This window comes from Anguilla anguilla, chromosome 8 (assembly GCF_013347855.1).
Source record: "Anguilla anguilla isolate fAngAng1 chromosome 8, fAngAng1.pri, whole genome shotgun sequence".
NCBI lineage: Eukaryota > Metazoa > Chordata > Actinopteri > Anguilliformes > Anguillidae > Anguilla > Anguilla anguilla.
In genome coordinates, this window is record NC_049208.1 from 26,129,707 (window position 1) to 26,145,233 (window position 15,527).

Below are 15,527 nucleotides of genomic sequence, written 5' to 3' on the forward strand. Positions count from 1 at the left end.
AATACTTAGATTGTACAGCTTTTACCCCAACAGAGACAAAATCCATTAAATATGACCAACCCACACACACCTAACCCTCAAATTGCTTGAATTCCATCGTACTAATGAAGAAAATTGATAGAATTATAATTTAGCTGTTGGATGTGACAGTTGTTGACAGGGGAGGATAACACGTTCCCCAATCCAGGCGCTAACCATGGGCCTGGCGCTGTGGACTGAGATGCTTTATTTCATGGTGCTTTTGCCATTAATCAGTTTCATCTTTACCTTTCACTTGACCTTTTCTTTCTCTGGTTTTGGTTGTGTTTGTGTTTGTGTGTGGACTTATGTGTGGTCTGTCCCTCCCACCAGGCAAAGGCAGTGGAGGAGCTGCAGGAAACTCAGGGAAAGATTGACACACTACTGAAGGATCTCTCATCACTACAACAGCCTGGGGAGACACCCCAGGGCGTCATGCACACAGATTCTGCGTCTTCCATTCAGCCAGGGGGCGCTGTACACTCGCACTGTGACATGCTCCAGGTCAGACGCTCTACCACTGCATGTTTGACTGTAGAATTCACCTCTTTGTTTGCGTAAGGTACCAGCAGAAGTCAGTGAATGAATTGTCTTTAGAAAGCCAAACTCAGGGCTAGTCATGCCCAGGTTTTCAAGCCACTGACTTGCTTGGTGTGGTAGAACAAAGACAAATTCTAATCCAAGACTTTACAAGTGAGTCTGCATGTTCATATACCCTGGAAATGGTTTTGTTCTTATTAGGAATGTCGTTTTATAGTGCTGTTCTTACAGCGCCCTCTACTTGAAGTAAATTGAATTGAGTTAAAGTCCCTCCTCCTCCTCCTCTTCCACCATGCAGGCAGAGCTGCAGCAGCTGCAGGCGCAGCAGGCGCAGCTGATGCAGGTGTCGCAGTCTGCGCAGTCGCTCCTGCTGCAGCCGGACTCCAGCGTGCCGGCGGAGGAGAAGCAGCGTCTGCGCGCGGCTCTGGACCGGCTGCGCAGCCAGCACCAGGAGCGGCTGCAGAGCTGCCAGGACCGGCTGCGGCGGGCCGACGCGCTGCGCGACGAGCTGGCCAAGTTCCTGCAGGAGCACGCCCATCTGGAGGCCTGGCTGGAGCAGAGCGAGCAGGAGCTGCGTTCCCTGGGGGAAGGAGAAACCGACGCGCAGGGGCTGAAGCGAAGGCTGGAGGAACACAAGAAGGTGCGCAACAAAGACGCACGTGGGCTTTTACGCATTCACTCGCGTGTGCGCACTCGCACACAGGAACACAAACACACTTACATAGATGCACACGTGCATGGATGAGCTCACTTGCCTACCTACACACACACACACACACACACACCCACGCCACAGTGGTATGTGCGCGCACAGACACACACTGGTATGTATGCGCTTAGAGGGTGTGTTGGGCACCGTATAAATAGCTAACTGCTAACCGAATTCCAGCTGGGGGAGGACGTGATTTGCCACAAGGCAGACCTGCGGTTCGTGTCCATCTCGGGCCAGAAGGCCCTGGACTGGGTCCAGGGGGCCCGGGAGAGGGAGGGCGGGGTGGATCCGGCCCTGGAGGAGACGCAGCAGCTGGTCAGCGACAGGCTGCAGAACGCCACGCAGCGATACGCCACCCTGCACACCAAGGTGGGCTTGGGCTCGGCCTGGGAGGGCTCTGTGGGAACGCTGGGCATGCCTGAGTCTGGGGAGGGGGGTGAGCACCGAAAAGTGTGTAACTGTCATGCAAGGGGATCATGCAGAAGGTCTAAAAATGTCTTTTTTTTTTTTTTTTTTCTTCCTCAAGTGAAGTGACTGGTCTTTTCAGTCATCTGTTGTTTTTGCTGTAGAGGGCACTGCCTGTTTGCTTCTCTCCCGCTCCCTCCCTCTGTGTTTCAAATTAATTATTTATTTTATAATTCCTTAAAGGAGTACCATGGTGATTTTCACACTTTCTCGGTTTTATGTGCTATTTGCACAAGAGGCATTGAAGAAACACAATGAGCAAAGTATTAAATATGTCCGTTCTGTATTTTTGGAGAAATATGCGTTTTAAATTCATCGTCCTATTTTCAACCGGTTGAGAAAGTTGTCATTTTGCTACGTCACGAATACAGTAACCACTCCCATTTCCACGCCCCGTAAAGAAATCTGACAGGACACACCGTTCTGCTGTTCAGACAATGCAAATATTTGACTAACGTTAGGTTCACTTAAATTAGAGTGCCTTTAGATTATTTCTGGTTATATTCATTTAGCTAGCTAGCTAACGTTAGCTAGCTAGGAGGTTTGCTTTCATAAGGCAATGTTATCGATAACGTTAGCTTGCTAGTTTGCTTTTATGAGGACGTTAGAGTTGTGCTTTTATCTTAACTTGGCTAGCTAGATAGCAAAAATTATAATTGGATATAAGTCAACGTCCTTACCTTAGCTATCTACCGATACTTGATATACTAGGCCTACTAAGCTAGCTAGCTTGTGAAAATTCAGTCTCCCAAAGAGAGCACGTATCATGAGAGTAGCTATGGTAACGGGGCACGGTCTGTCAATCATAGCTAACTGACAGTTCTCATTACCACGCCCAGACGGTTCGGGTGAATTTTTATCGTGGGAAATTTAGGCTTAGAAAAATACGTTTTTAAGTACATTGAAATGACTGAAGAATAAAAAAATTATGCACATTTGTTTTGTTGTTGCCTGAAGACAACTGGGAAGTGTCACGTTCAACCACCATGGTACTCCTTTAAGGTGTGCTGTTTTTCCACTTTTTTTCTCTCTCTTTTCTCTGTCTCTCAATTCAATTTAGTTTATTTTGCTCTATTGACACGATATGTTAGTGCTGCGCATATTTACAAACGAGGGTAAAAATTAATAGCAATAAGCAACTGTACTGAGGGGTAATTAATATTAATAATGTGGTTTGTCTGTCTCTCTCTGTGACGTTTCACAGTCCTCGGAACTGGGCACACATCTGTCCGGGTTGTTGGACCGGTACCAGCAGTACCAGGATGAGGCGGGCTCTCTCACGTCCTGGCTGACTGCGCAGGAACAGAACCAGTGTGTGGTTGGACCGAGTGGAGAGCAGACAGACACACAGACACTGCAGAACACTCTGCGTGCCGTACAGGTGAGAGAGACCGACGGACACGCCCACACACACACACACACACGCACGCACGCACGCACGCACATACGCGCACACATACACACACACACACTCACACACACACACACACACACACACACACGCACACACACACACACACACGCACACACACACACAGACACTGCAGAACACTCTGCGTGCGGTACAGGTGAGACAGACTGACGGGCACGCCCACACACACACACACACACTGCAGAACACAAACACACACAAACTGCAGGTGAGGGTACAGGAAGGAATGACATGGAGGGAATATGTTTAGGGTGGGGAAAAAGGAAGGAGAGAGGAGGAAGAATGTGGTGGATAATGGAGGGGTTTAAAAAGAGAACTATAGTGGGGAGGGACTAGAGAAAGATGGAAAACGGGGAAAAACAATTTTATGATATTTTATTACACCTGCTCACTCAACTTCACTGCTGTGTTTGTTCCTCTCCCCCTGTCCACCGGGGGGCGCAGCTGGTGCAGGACGAGCTGGCCGAGCGCTCTGTGCAGCTGGAGAGAGTGAGGCGAGCAGGGAGGGACCTGGCCAATGCTCAGGAGTCGCCGACGCTGAGAGCCTCTGACATCAGCAGCACTGCGGGTACTGACCCCGCCCCTCGCTGCATTCTCAGCTGACATAAGCTCACCTTTTCCTGAGAACAACTGGTGTAAAAACTGACTAATAAAACATGAAATAAACACTGTCCCCTCTGTTCCTCTCCTTCACTCGTCACGTCTTCTTCCCCTTTTAACCATTCATCTTTTCCTTGTCTGTTCCTCCCTCCTCCCTCTCCTCTCCGCCTTACATACCTCCCCCACCACCCATTCTGTCACTCCCTCTCTATTCACTTCTCTATCTCTTCTGCTCCCCTGTTCTTCCCCCTCTTCCTCCTTCGTCCCTCCTCTCCTCTCCTCTCCTCCGTGTCTCTCCCTGTGCAGATGCCCTGGAGGGTCGTTTCGGCGCTCTCTCTGCCTCTGTGTCGGCCCGGGCGGAGCAGCTCCAGACGGCCGTGGCCCAGTCGGTCAGCGTACAGGAGGGGCTTCAGACGCTCCTGTCCTGGCTCAACGGGCTGGTGCTGGCGCCAGGGCCGGTCCTGCCCACCGCCCAGGCTGTTCAGGATGCCCTCACTCAGAATCAGGTACTGCGTCTCAGCTGGACCTCTCACCCAGCCTCCTGCTGAGATTTTCACGCTCTGTGGGCTTTCCTGCCTTTCTTAACTCTCTTATCACCCTCTTTCTATCACCCTGTTTCTATCCCATCTTTTTCTCTCCTTTTTCCTCGCTCCTTCTCTGCTTCAGAAACTGCGGCAGGAGCTGCTGTCCAGGCAGGGCAGTGTGGACACCACGCGTGACTCTGTATCCAAGCTGCTCCAGACGGCAGATGCGACCACGGCCTCCGGGCTGCAGGGGGCGCTGCAGGATCTGAGTCATCGCTACACGGAGGCCCAGGCCAAGCAGGGGGAGAGAGAGGCAGAGTTGCGAGGCCTTCTGCCCCGGCTGGAGAGCTATGAGCGTCTTAGCACTGACCTGCGCAACTTCACTCAAAGCCGCGAGAGAGCGTTGAGCCTGGGTGGCCAGCCAGACTGCAGCGTCAAGGACTACAAGCAGACCATAGAGGTGAGGTATACACAGCTAAAGGCCTGCAGACAAATCTTGGTGGTCATCACTATTTAATTCAGTGGCTACAAAGAGATGTTAGAGATAAGGCCTACTTAGCTACGGAATACAGACAGACCATAGAAATTAATGCCACTTGGATTTGAGGATTTAAAAATAGACAATAGAGAAAGGGCAGGGGAAAGGATTACCACATCTATGTGGGCGGGTGGGAGAGGGTTAAAGGCAGGGCATAGAGATAATGGAATGGGTTTCTATGGCTACCCGCAGATGATGCAATGCATGGATGCACTGATTTTTGATCTTCAAATAAACAATCCTTTTCCTCCATCTCAGGAAGTGAAGTCGGAGCTGAACCAGGAAGAAGATCAGCTGAAGTCCCTGTGCGAGCTTGGAACGAATCTGAGCCAGTCTAGGGTTTTCACAAACACGCAGAGCCTCCTAGACACAGTCAAAGAGGTGTCTGAGGAGTTTGCCCGACTGCAGTCCAGTGTGAACGAGAGGTATGCAAACTGAAAATATAGCGAGCTCCATAATGTTTGGGACTGACAGTTTTTTTTATTGATTTGGCTCTGTTCTTCGCAATTTTGGCTTTGTAATCAAACAATTCACATGTGATTCTCAGCTTTTATTAAAGGGTATTTTTAAATATTTTCATTTCACTATGTAGAAATTACGGTACTTTTTATACATAGCCCCCCTATTTCAGCGCATCAAACATTGGGCACAAATGGCTTCACTGGTGTTTCTGATTAGATAGGTTTGTTCAATTGCTTCCTTAATGCTGGTATGAGAGACCTTTCAGCATTTAGTCTTGATACTAGGCTTTTAATTGCCTTTGGAGTCTGGTATTGGCATTTGTCAAGATCATACCAGCTTGTGAGCTCAGTTATCGCAAAGGGCCTGGTAGGTACCTTTTAGGTACACTGCTAGATGCAAACCACTAGTTAGCCACAAAAACAGGATGGCTAGAAGTACCTAAAAGTCTTCAGAGTTTTGGGGAAAAAAGTCTTGTCGACAGCTGAGACCAAGATTCCCTTGTATCAGTGATGGCTAGAGCAAAGTATGGAGGCCAAAAAGAACTGCCAAAGATCCAAAGCACCCACCCTCATCTGTGAAACATGGTGGTGGGGGTGTTATGGGTTGGGCATGTATGGCTGCCACAGGTACTGACTCAGTTGTCTTCACTGATGATCTAAGTGCTGATAGTGGTACAATGTGAATTGCACAGAAGATCTTATCTTCTCAATTTCAAGAAAATGCCTCCAGACTCATTAGACGTTGCTTCATCCTACAGGAAGACAATGATCCCAAACATACTACTAAAGAAACAAACAAGTTTTTCAAAGCCAAGAACTGGAAAATTCTGTCCCTCCTCCAGTAGATACACATTCCACTGCAACTGCACATAGATGGCTTTGTTCTTAATATATCTCCCATAATCCCCTTTCCCCATCTCTCCTTCACTCTGTCTATCTCTGTCTCTTCTCTGGCTGTAGATCCAATGCTGTTCAGGGGTGTGGGGAGCAGCTGGCGCAGTTCCGCTCCCTCTCTGGCGCCCTCCTCAGGTGGCTGCAGGCAACACAGGAGCAGCTGCCATCAGAGGAGGCCGGCCTCAGTACCGAGGCACTGCAGAGGAGGGTACAGCAGCTGCAGGTGTGTGTGTGTGCTTCTACACAAGTGTGTGTTGATAGCGATGCTATATACAGAATACCTAGAGACCCTGTGCCCGGAATGACTGCTGTGGCTGTGGTCTGTTTAGATGACTAGATTTCATTAATTCATTTATTTATAGAAAGAGTCTTGCAGAAACATGTCTTAAATGCACTCATCTTCACAGTTGTAAAAGAAAGAACAAGATATGATTTTAAGAGAATAAGATAACACATACACTTACCATGGTTTCACATTTTGAGCCTATACAGGGGTCTTTATGATGGTCAAGCTTGTATGGCTCATAGAGCATGAATAAGTATGGGGACAAAACTCCTCCTTGAGGACCTCCAGAGGTTATTTGGGTCCAGTCACTGTGTGTGTGGTTAGCGAGCGCCCTTTGAGTCCTCCCATGGAGGTAGTTCAGAGTCCATGCTATGTCTCGAGGATCTGAGATGACCTCACAAAAGAGCAGCATCAATGTTGCGTGACTAACTCTATCAAAGGCCTTGCTTATATCTGCCAGTAGTACCCGAAGTACTGTAGCATCTTGTGAGTCCAATGTGGTCAGCCAGGACTGGCATGCCTTGACGAAAGCAATTGTGGTTGAACAGTTCTTCTGGTAGACAAATTGGTCTTTTACAGCTGAAAGGATGTGATGAATTTTGTTTCAGCATACACTATTCTAGAAGTTTTGCTGTGATACGTGTTAGAGATTGGTCCAAACTGGTTTGGTTAGTTTGCCCCTGGCAGTTTGTGAGCCAGAGAAGCCCTTGTTCCATAATATATGGATATACATGATAGCAATGAAATGCTCAGCTTGCTTCAGATACATTTATTCAGTAATCAACTGTTCTCTAACTGACCTGAACATCACACATGACACAAACATTCCGGTATATTTGTAGTTCTGTTATGCCATTAAATTATGCATATATTTTAATATATTTTTTATGTGTGTGTGTGTTTGCTTATCAGTGAGTGTGTATTCAAATATTGTATGCATGTGTTAATCACAAGATGTGGAATGCTGACCTTTTACAGCAGGTTGTAGACTATTAGATTTTTGGAACCATAATACAGTGTATAAGAAAGTTCCTAAATTGTTCTGGGTGGTGATGTAAGCGCAGCTGTTCTGCTGGCCCTTAATAATGATGTCGCTGGTCATGTGCCAATTTTCCTGTTCTTCAGGAGCTGCTTAGTGACTGGCAGGCCCAGGGGGCTCGGGTCCAGGACCTGAACCAAACTGGGTCAGAACTGGAAGCTCAGATCATCAGCATCACCGCCCCTTACAGCAAGACCGGTGAGGGCGGAGGAGGGATGAAGGGGGGGGGGGGGGGGTCAGTGCACTGTTGGTATTTTGGCTGAGAATTTTAAGTGTTTTCGTTTGTCTGTCAGTCACTCTGAATATTCCTTATGCTTCTGGGTTTGCCTGTGTCTTTTTGCGTTTGTGATAGTGTGCTCATGCGTTCGCTTACCTTTGTGTTTGTGCACGTTTGAAATGAATATGTGTGCCTCTGCACATGTCTGTCTTTCAGTTGTGTTCACTGTTACAGCTTTTGTGTGCATGCGCGTGCGTGCGTGCGTGCGTGCGTGTGTGCGTGAGTGTCTGCGTGCGTGCGTGTGTGCGTGCGTGCGTGCGTGCGTGCGTGAATGTGTGTGTGTGTGCGTGCGCATGCACACGTGGCTATGCTGGAGTCTTAGTGTGAGTCTCTCTCCCAGGTGTTTCCCAGCTCAATGGCGCTAGCAGCCCCAGCAGTATCAATGGCATTCACACCTGCAAAGGTGAGCTCACCTCGCTCACTGTGTCTGCATACCGTACAGCAGCAGCACTGAACAGACATGGCATTCCTGCATGCACAGTGCTGTAGGCATGCGTACACACACATCACACACACACATCACACACCCATACACGCACATCACATACGCACGCACACACATCACACACACACACATCACACGCACACATCACACACACATCATACACACACACACATACACACACATCACACACACACACACCCATACACACACATAACACACATCACACACCCATACACACACATCACACACACATCAGACACATGGCACAATGCACGCTCCTCTGCTTTTCTCCTCTCACTGTGAGTGTTTGTGAGTTTGACTGTGCGTCAGCACCGTACCTGTGCGCCAGCCAAGCCCGTCATTTTGCCGTCACCAGCCATCCCTCGTCAACTCCGTGCCAGTTTTCACATCGGAGTTCAGAAGGCTAACAGGGTAGATGAAAACAGGAGGCTTTCTACAGGGTGCCATCATATCTCTGCTTCTTCCTTCCCTTTCTCTTCCTCCCCACCACTTCCTCTCCCCCCCTCCACCACTTCCTCTCCCCCCCTCCACCACTTCCTCTCCCCCCCCTCCACTTCCTCTCCCCCTCTCCATGCCCTGTTCCCCTCCCCCCAGACCTGACGGAGATCCAGGTGGCGCTGGCTGATGTGAACGGCGGGTACGAGCGGTTGGGCGCGGAGCTGCGCGAGAGGCAGGGGCGCCAGGCCTCGTCCCTGGAGCTGCGCCAGCGTGCCAGGCGGGACGCCGAGGCGCTCGCCCACTGGCTGGGCGACCGGGAGCACACCCTGGCGCTCGGGCAGACCGCCTCCCCCTCCAAACCCGAAGCGGTGCGCGCCCAGGCTCAGCAAAACAAGGTTAGGTCATTTAGCTTTTGGAATGCTAAATGAAATTTATGTAAATGACCATGTTTTGTCCTTTGCTGAACCAAGCTTGAAGAGAGGGATTGCATTACATTACACTATTTATTTTCTTGGCAGGAAGACATGAATGATGTCTTTAATATTTTATAACATATTAATCATTTATACTGATGGTTATTCACTGAAGCAGTTCAGCTTAAGTATTTGATTTCAGGGGTACAATAACAGTGTCCCTCTCAGGATTTGAACTAGCAACCTCCCGATCTCTTGTTAACTATGATGCCGTCTTGCTGCCATTCATTCACATTTAAGTATTGGCCCGCACCCCATAATGAGCAAGGTTAATCTGTAAGGTAGTGGAGCAGAGTTGTTAACCCCTTCCTGTTTAAACACAAACCTTCCATTGGGTCACTTTCTGCTATGACTCTCAACCATGACTGTCTGTCCCTATGTGTGTGCCGTAGGCCCTGCTGTCAGAGCTGGCAGAGCATTCTGGGAAGGTGGAGGAACTGAAGAGCTCTCTACAGCAGCTAATCGCAGAGAACCCAGACTCCCCTGAAACAGAGACGTGGAAAGAGCAGCTCAGAGACATTGGTCAGTGCTACAGAGGGGCGGGGCCAGTGCCTGAGAGAGGTGGGGTCAGTGCCACAGAGGGGTGGGGCCAGTGCCAGAGAGAGGTGGGATCAGTGCTACAGAGGGGCGGGGCCAGTGCCTGAGAGAGGTGGGGTCAGTGCCACAGAGGGGCGGGGCCAGTGCCTGAGAGAGGTGGGGTCAGTGCCACAGAGGGGCAGGGCCAGTGCCTGAGAGGGGTGGGGTCAGTGCTACAGAGGGGCGGGGCCAGTGCCTGAGAGAGGTGGGGTCAGTGCCACAGAGGGGTGGGGTCAGTGCTACAGAGGGGTGGGGTCAGTGCCAGAGAGAGGTGGGGTCAGTGCTACAGCGGGGTGGGGTCAGTGCTTGTCAGCAGCAGGGCAGAACAAATAGCTTTCATGAAAAGGAAAGTCGTGTGGTTTGAGTGTTAGGATTAGGCATTAATATTTATAATTTATGGCCGGGAATATTGCAGTAATGCTAAAATTAGATATATATTTAAAGAGTATCTACATAATCCCCAGAACCCCACATGTTATAATCACAGTGCATATCCAGTTAGGCAGTTAGTAGGAATCAGAATCTGATACTCTGCTAATGCGCAAGAAATTAATTACCTTTTAAAGTAGATTGTCGGAGATGCTTGCAAGGATATTTTAAATTCAAAAAGATTATTTCTATTGTTTTTTTAAAAGCTTACTTCTTCCTGCTATATCTATTATTAAGGTAATTATTCATAGCCGCACTGAGCCATTTATCATCCCCTGCAGTTCCAGGTTGCCATGGTTGCCTGAGCCCCCGAACTTTGTTTTGTTGTCATGGTTTCTAAGCTGCACTAAGCTGTAGCTTTACTCTTATTCACCCCTGCCCCCCATTTTGTATCTTTCAGACTCAAGATGGGAGAAAGCCAATCAAATGGCAGCTCAAAGACAGGCAGAATTGGAGACTTGTGCTGACAGGCTGGGAAGTTTTGCAGCAGCAGCCAGTCAGCTGGGACCCTGGCTGCGAGAGAAGGAGCTGATGATGAGTGTGCTTGGGCCCCTGAGCATCGACCCCAACATGCTGAACACCCAAAAACAGCAAGTACAGGTACAAACATACGCCCAGACATCCACCCACTCACAGCACGTACAGGAACAAACATACACCCAGACATCCACCCACTCACAGCACGTACAGGTACAAACATACTCCCAGACATCCACCCACTCACAGCGAGCACAGATACAAACATACACCCAGACATCCACCCACTCACAGCACGTACAGGTACAAACATACACCCAGACATCCACCCACTCACAGCACGTACAGGTACAAACATACACCCAGACATCCACCAACACACAGCAAGTACAGGTACAAACATACTCCCAGACATCCACCCACACACAGCAAGTACAGGTACAAACATACTCCCAGACATCCACCAACACACAGCAAGTACAGGTACAAACATACACCCAGACATCCACCCACACACAGCGAGCACATACAAACATACACCCAGACATCCACCCACACACAGCACGTACAGGTACAAACATACACCCAGACATCCACCAACACACAGCACGTACAGGTACAAACATACACCCAGACATCCACCCACTCACAGCACGTACAGGAACAAACATACACCCAGACATCCACCCACACACAGCACGTACAGGAACAAACATACACCCAGACATCCACCCACTCACAGCGAGCACAGATACAAACATACACCCAGACATCCACCCACACACAGCAAGTACAGGTACAAACATACACCCAGACATCCACCCACACACAGAAAGTACAGGTACAAACATACACCCAGACATCCACCCACACACAGCGAGCACAGATACAAACATACACCCAGACATCCACCCCCCCGCAGTAGGTACAGGCACATAGACTCCAGCCTGCTGCAGATGCAGGAGGCGCAGGTACACACCATGGTTACACGCTGAGCTCATAGTGTGTCCGTCTCTCTCTCCGTCCCAGTTCATGCTGCGCGAGTTTGAGACCAGGAGGCCTCAGTTTGAGCAGCTGACCCAGGCCGCAGAGGGCATCCTCTCCCCCGGCGGGGAGGCGCAGGACCAGGAGGAGGTGCGGGCGGAGCTGGAGGCCGTCTCCGGGCAGTGGGGCGAGCTGACGCGGCGGCTGTCGCAGCGCTCGGAGCTGATCGAGCGGGCGCAGGGGACGAGCGAGCGCTACCAGGCGCTGCTGCGGGAGCTGGCCCTCAGCGTGGGCGCGCTGGCCGAGCGGCTGGACGCGCAGGCCTCCCTCAGCGCCCAGCCCGAGGCCCTGCGGCGCCGCCTGCAGGAGACCGGCGAGATCCGCGCCGAGCTGGAGCAGCGGCGCGGCGAGCTGGGCCGGGCCGAGCAGCTGTGCGGCGAGCTGAGCGCCATCGTGGCCGAGCCCTACCTCAGAGACGAGCTGCGCAAGAGGCTGGAGAGCGTGAGCGCCCCCCTGAGGAGCCTGGAGGAGAGAGCAGGTGAGTGTGTGTGAGAGAGAGAGAGAGTGTGTGTGTGTGTGTGTGTTTGTGAGAGAGAGTGTGTGTGTGTGTGTGAGAGAGAGAGAGTGTGTGTGTGTGTGTGAGGGAGAGAGTGTGTGTGTGTGTGTGTGTGAGAGAGAGTGTGTGTGTGTGAGAGAGAGAGAGAGAGTGTGTGTGTGTGTGTGTGTGTGTGTGTGTGACAGAGAGAGTGTATGCGTGTGTGTGTGTGTGTGTGTGTGTGCGCATGTGTGTGTGTGTGTGTGCGTGTGTGTGTGAGAGTGTGTGTGTGAGTGTGAGTGAGAGTAAGTGTGTATCTGTGAGAGTGTGAGTGTTGGTGTATAGATGGCTGGTAGTGTGTTATTGGTTATCTGTACTAGGTGGGTAAGCATGCTGCCTCTCTCTCTGTCCTCTACAGAGGACAGCATGTCCCAGCTGCAGGCTGCGCTGTCCAGCACGCAGCAGTTCCAGCAGATGTTTGAGGAGCTGCGGGGCTGGCTGGACGAGCAGGGCGGTCTGCAGCGGGCCGGGGGGGCGGGCGACGCCCTGCCCTGCGAGCCGGGGGCTCTGCGGACCCTGCTGGAGCGGCAGGAGGAGCTCCAGCGCGGGGCGGCCCAGCAGCGCGGCTCCTACGACCTGCTCCAGGCCGAGGGCGTGTCCCTGCTGGCCTCGCTGCCCGCCGGCGGCGAGGAGAGGGCCGCCCTGCAGTCGCGGCTCGCCGCGCTGCGCCAGGACTGGGAGGCGCTCAACCACAGCGCCGCCGAGCGCCACGGCCGCCTGCGGGAGGCGCTGTCGCGCGCCGAGCTGTACCAGCAGCACCGCGCCGAGCTGGCCCCCTGGGTGGAGGCCTGCGAGGGGCAGGAGGGCGAGGTCCAGCCCTCCCTGGAGCCCGCCGCCCTGGAGGAGGCCCTGCAGAAGGCCCGGCAGCTGGGCCTGGACCTGGAGCGCCGCCGCCCCCTGGTGGAGGCCCTGAACGCGGCGGCCGACACGCTGCTGGAGCAGTGCCGGGCGGGCGAGGAGGAGGTGCGGGACGAGAAGGCGGGGCTGAACCGGCGCGTGGACGGGCTGTCGGAGCGGCTCCAGGCGCGCGCCGCCCAGCTGGAGGAGCTGGCGGGGAGGCTGCGCGAGTTCGAGGAGGGCCGGCAGTCGGTGGAGCGGAGGCTGGAGTCGGCCCGCCACCAGATCGAGGTGCAGGAGGCGCTGGGCCCGCAGGCCTGCAGCAACAAGAGCCTGGAGCGCCTGCGCGGCCAGCAGGAGGCGCTGCTCTCCCTGCAGCCGCAGGTGGCCTACCTGCGCGGCCTGGCCGGCGGACTGGTGCAGGACGCCCCGGGGGGCGCCGCGGGGGACCAGGGGGGCCAGCGGCTGGAGCAGCAGGCCCGGGACATGGAGAGAGAGTTTGGAGACGTCAGCGAGAAGGTGAGAGCTGGCTGCGGGCCGCGAGCGATCAGCGGAGTGTGGCGTGTGCACAGAGCCGCCGTTTATTACCGCCGCCGTTGGGCAGGTCTTTCTGTGTGTGTGTGTGTGTGTCTGTCTGTGTCTGTGTGTCTGTGTGTGTCTGTGTGTGTGTGTGTCTGTCTGTGTCTGTCTGTGTCTGTCTGTGTCTGTGTGTGTCTGTGTGTGTCTGTGTGTCTGTGTGTGTCTGTGTGTATATTTGTGTGTCTGCTTCATGCTGAGAGACTCTCTTTGTCTAGTTAATTATAGTGCCTTTTAGTTTAGGACATTTGAGTTTGCGAACATGGGCCCCTAAGTCTGTGAGGGCTCAGTATCATGTTTGCCTCTGTACCACATGTAATACTTTTGCTTGAGAGCAATTTAAAGTGCTTAAAATCTGTTAAAAAACGTCAAATTATGTTATGATTTTGTTTTCTCAGCTTACAGTAAGAATGTACAGTAAAAACCTTTGGTAATTATAGACCAAAAGTTAGCTGTAAAAGTTTGTTTATTGAGCGGGATGGTGCACATGCCCCTCAGAGTCCAGGAGGTGGCAGTGCTGATCCTCCAGGGCAGAAGCAGCGGAGCGTCGCTCCTGTGTGGCCGTGTGTGACACTGCTCCTGAGCGGCTGGGTTAGGAGGTTCTCACCTCAGCCTCCCGCCCCGCAGCCAAGACATGACTCAGCGCGATCTGCGCTACCTCATTAGCCGAATATGAGCGGCGCTCCGCAGCTGTGGGAGGCTTGCACAATCGCTAATTCCATAAGGGAGGAAAACGGGGGGAGGAAAATGAGAAAAGTTTAGGATCGGTGAGATGTTTTTGGGAGGATGCGCGAGGCTGCGCGTGCAGCTGAGGTGAATTAACGGCCCTCCTCTCCGCCCTCTCCGCCCCGCGCAGATCGAGCAGTGCTGCTCCTCCCTGGAGTCGCGCCTGCAGGGGGTGGGCGAGGTGCAGGCGCGGGTGCGGGACGTGTTCTCCCGCCTGGCGGACCTGGACGACGAGCTGGACGCGCTGAGCCCGGTGGGGCGGGACGCCGACTCGCTGGCCTCGCAGGCGGAGGCGGTGCGCGGCTTCCTGGGCCAGCTGGCGGCGCTGCGCGCGGAGCTGGAGGCCCACGGCGGCGACTGCACCGCCATGCTGCGGCGCGAGGGCAGCTCCCCGGACCTGCTGGCCCTGCGGCGGGAGGCCGAGGCCCTGAGCCGGCAGGCCGGGAAGCTGGCCGAGAGGGGCCAGGCCCGCCTGGCGCAGATCCAGGCCGCCGCCGACCGCGTGCGCGAGTTCTACGCCCGCGTGGCCGAGCTGCAGGGGCTGCTGGGCCGGGCCGAGGACGGCCTCAACGCGCAGGGCGCCGTCGGCACCGAGGTGGAGGTCATCAAGCAGCAGCTCCGCGAGTTCAAGGTAGGCGGAGCTTATCGCTTTTGCTGCCGTGGTTACACGTGTCCGGCCCCTTTGTGTGTGTGTGTGTGTGTGTGTGTGTGTGAGAGCTCTGCAGCTGGTGTTTATGTGACAGGCTTCCTTTGTTGAAGGGCAAGAGTCGCAGAGTATAAAAGCAGCTCTGCAGTGGCCCTTTGGTGGAACAGCGCCCTCTGCTGTTCGCTGCGTTCTGACTGCTGGAGAGCGCTTTCCTGCCCTGCAGTAACCCCTCCTCCTCCCATCCCGCGCTCAGCCCTCTCTGACGTACGCAGTGGAGGAGGGGGCCTGCGGACGGGTCTGTGTTTCACGGGCTCTGCCTATGCGGACGGCGTTCGTGTTCTCCCTGCCGATCGATGCTGACCTTCCTCAGGCTCTCCGCGGCGTTCATGGAGTCTCTGTGGGAAGAGGCCTTCATGTCTGACTGTCTTACTCAGCCCTCCTGAGACGACCGGGGTGGAACAGAGGGGGGTGCCGGGGGCTCATGAGTGGTAGATGAGAGAAGAGTAAGTGGTGAGAGA

General features: G+C 53.1%; 1 protein-coding gene across 30 annotated transcripts in view; it reads left to right on the forward strand.

Annotated features, from left to right (window-relative positions):
• macf1a (microtubule actin crosslinking factor 1a) overlaps nucleotides 1-15,527 on the forward strand; it is a 195,927-nt gene that overhangs the window by 130,881 nt on the left and 49,519 nt on the right. For 29 of the 30 annotated variants that reach the window (XM_035429155.1, XM_035429166.1, XM_035429170.1 and 26 more), the window contains 17 exons: nucleotides 352-522; nucleotides 857-1,198; nucleotides 1,448-1,639; nucleotides 2,940-3,116; nucleotides 3,612-3,735; nucleotides 4,074-4,273; nucleotides 4,434-4,751; nucleotides 5,088-5,254; nucleotides 6,251-6,407; nucleotides 7,596-7,707; nucleotides 8,127-8,189; nucleotides 8,847-9,085; nucleotides 9,556-9,685; nucleotides 10,569-10,768; nucleotides 11,675-12,167; nucleotides 12,583-13,580; nucleotides 14,494-14,994. In XM_035429155.1, coding sequence (XP_035285046.1) covers nucleotides 352-522; nucleotides 857-1,198; nucleotides 1,448-1,639; nucleotides 2,940-3,116; nucleotides 3,612-3,735; nucleotides 4,074-4,273; nucleotides 4,434-4,751; nucleotides 5,088-5,254; nucleotides 6,251-6,407; nucleotides 7,596-7,707; nucleotides 8,127-8,189; nucleotides 8,847-9,085; nucleotides 9,556-9,685; nucleotides 10,569-10,768; nucleotides 11,675-12,167; nucleotides 12,583-13,580; nucleotides 14,494-14,994 — 4,584 coding nt within the window. The remainder of the gene's footprint in view (nucleotides 1-351; nucleotides 523-856; nucleotides 1,199-1,447; nucleotides 1,640-2,939; nucleotides 3,117-3,611; nucleotides 3,736-4,073; nucleotides 4,274-4,433; nucleotides 4,752-5,087; nucleotides 5,255-6,250; nucleotides 6,408-7,595; nucleotides 7,708-8,126; nucleotides 8,190-8,846; nucleotides 9,086-9,555; nucleotides 9,686-10,568; nucleotides 10,769-11,674; nucleotides 12,168-12,582; nucleotides 13,581-14,493; nucleotides 14,995-15,527) is intronic. The other variant, XM_035429148.1, reaches the window with a different exon arrangement.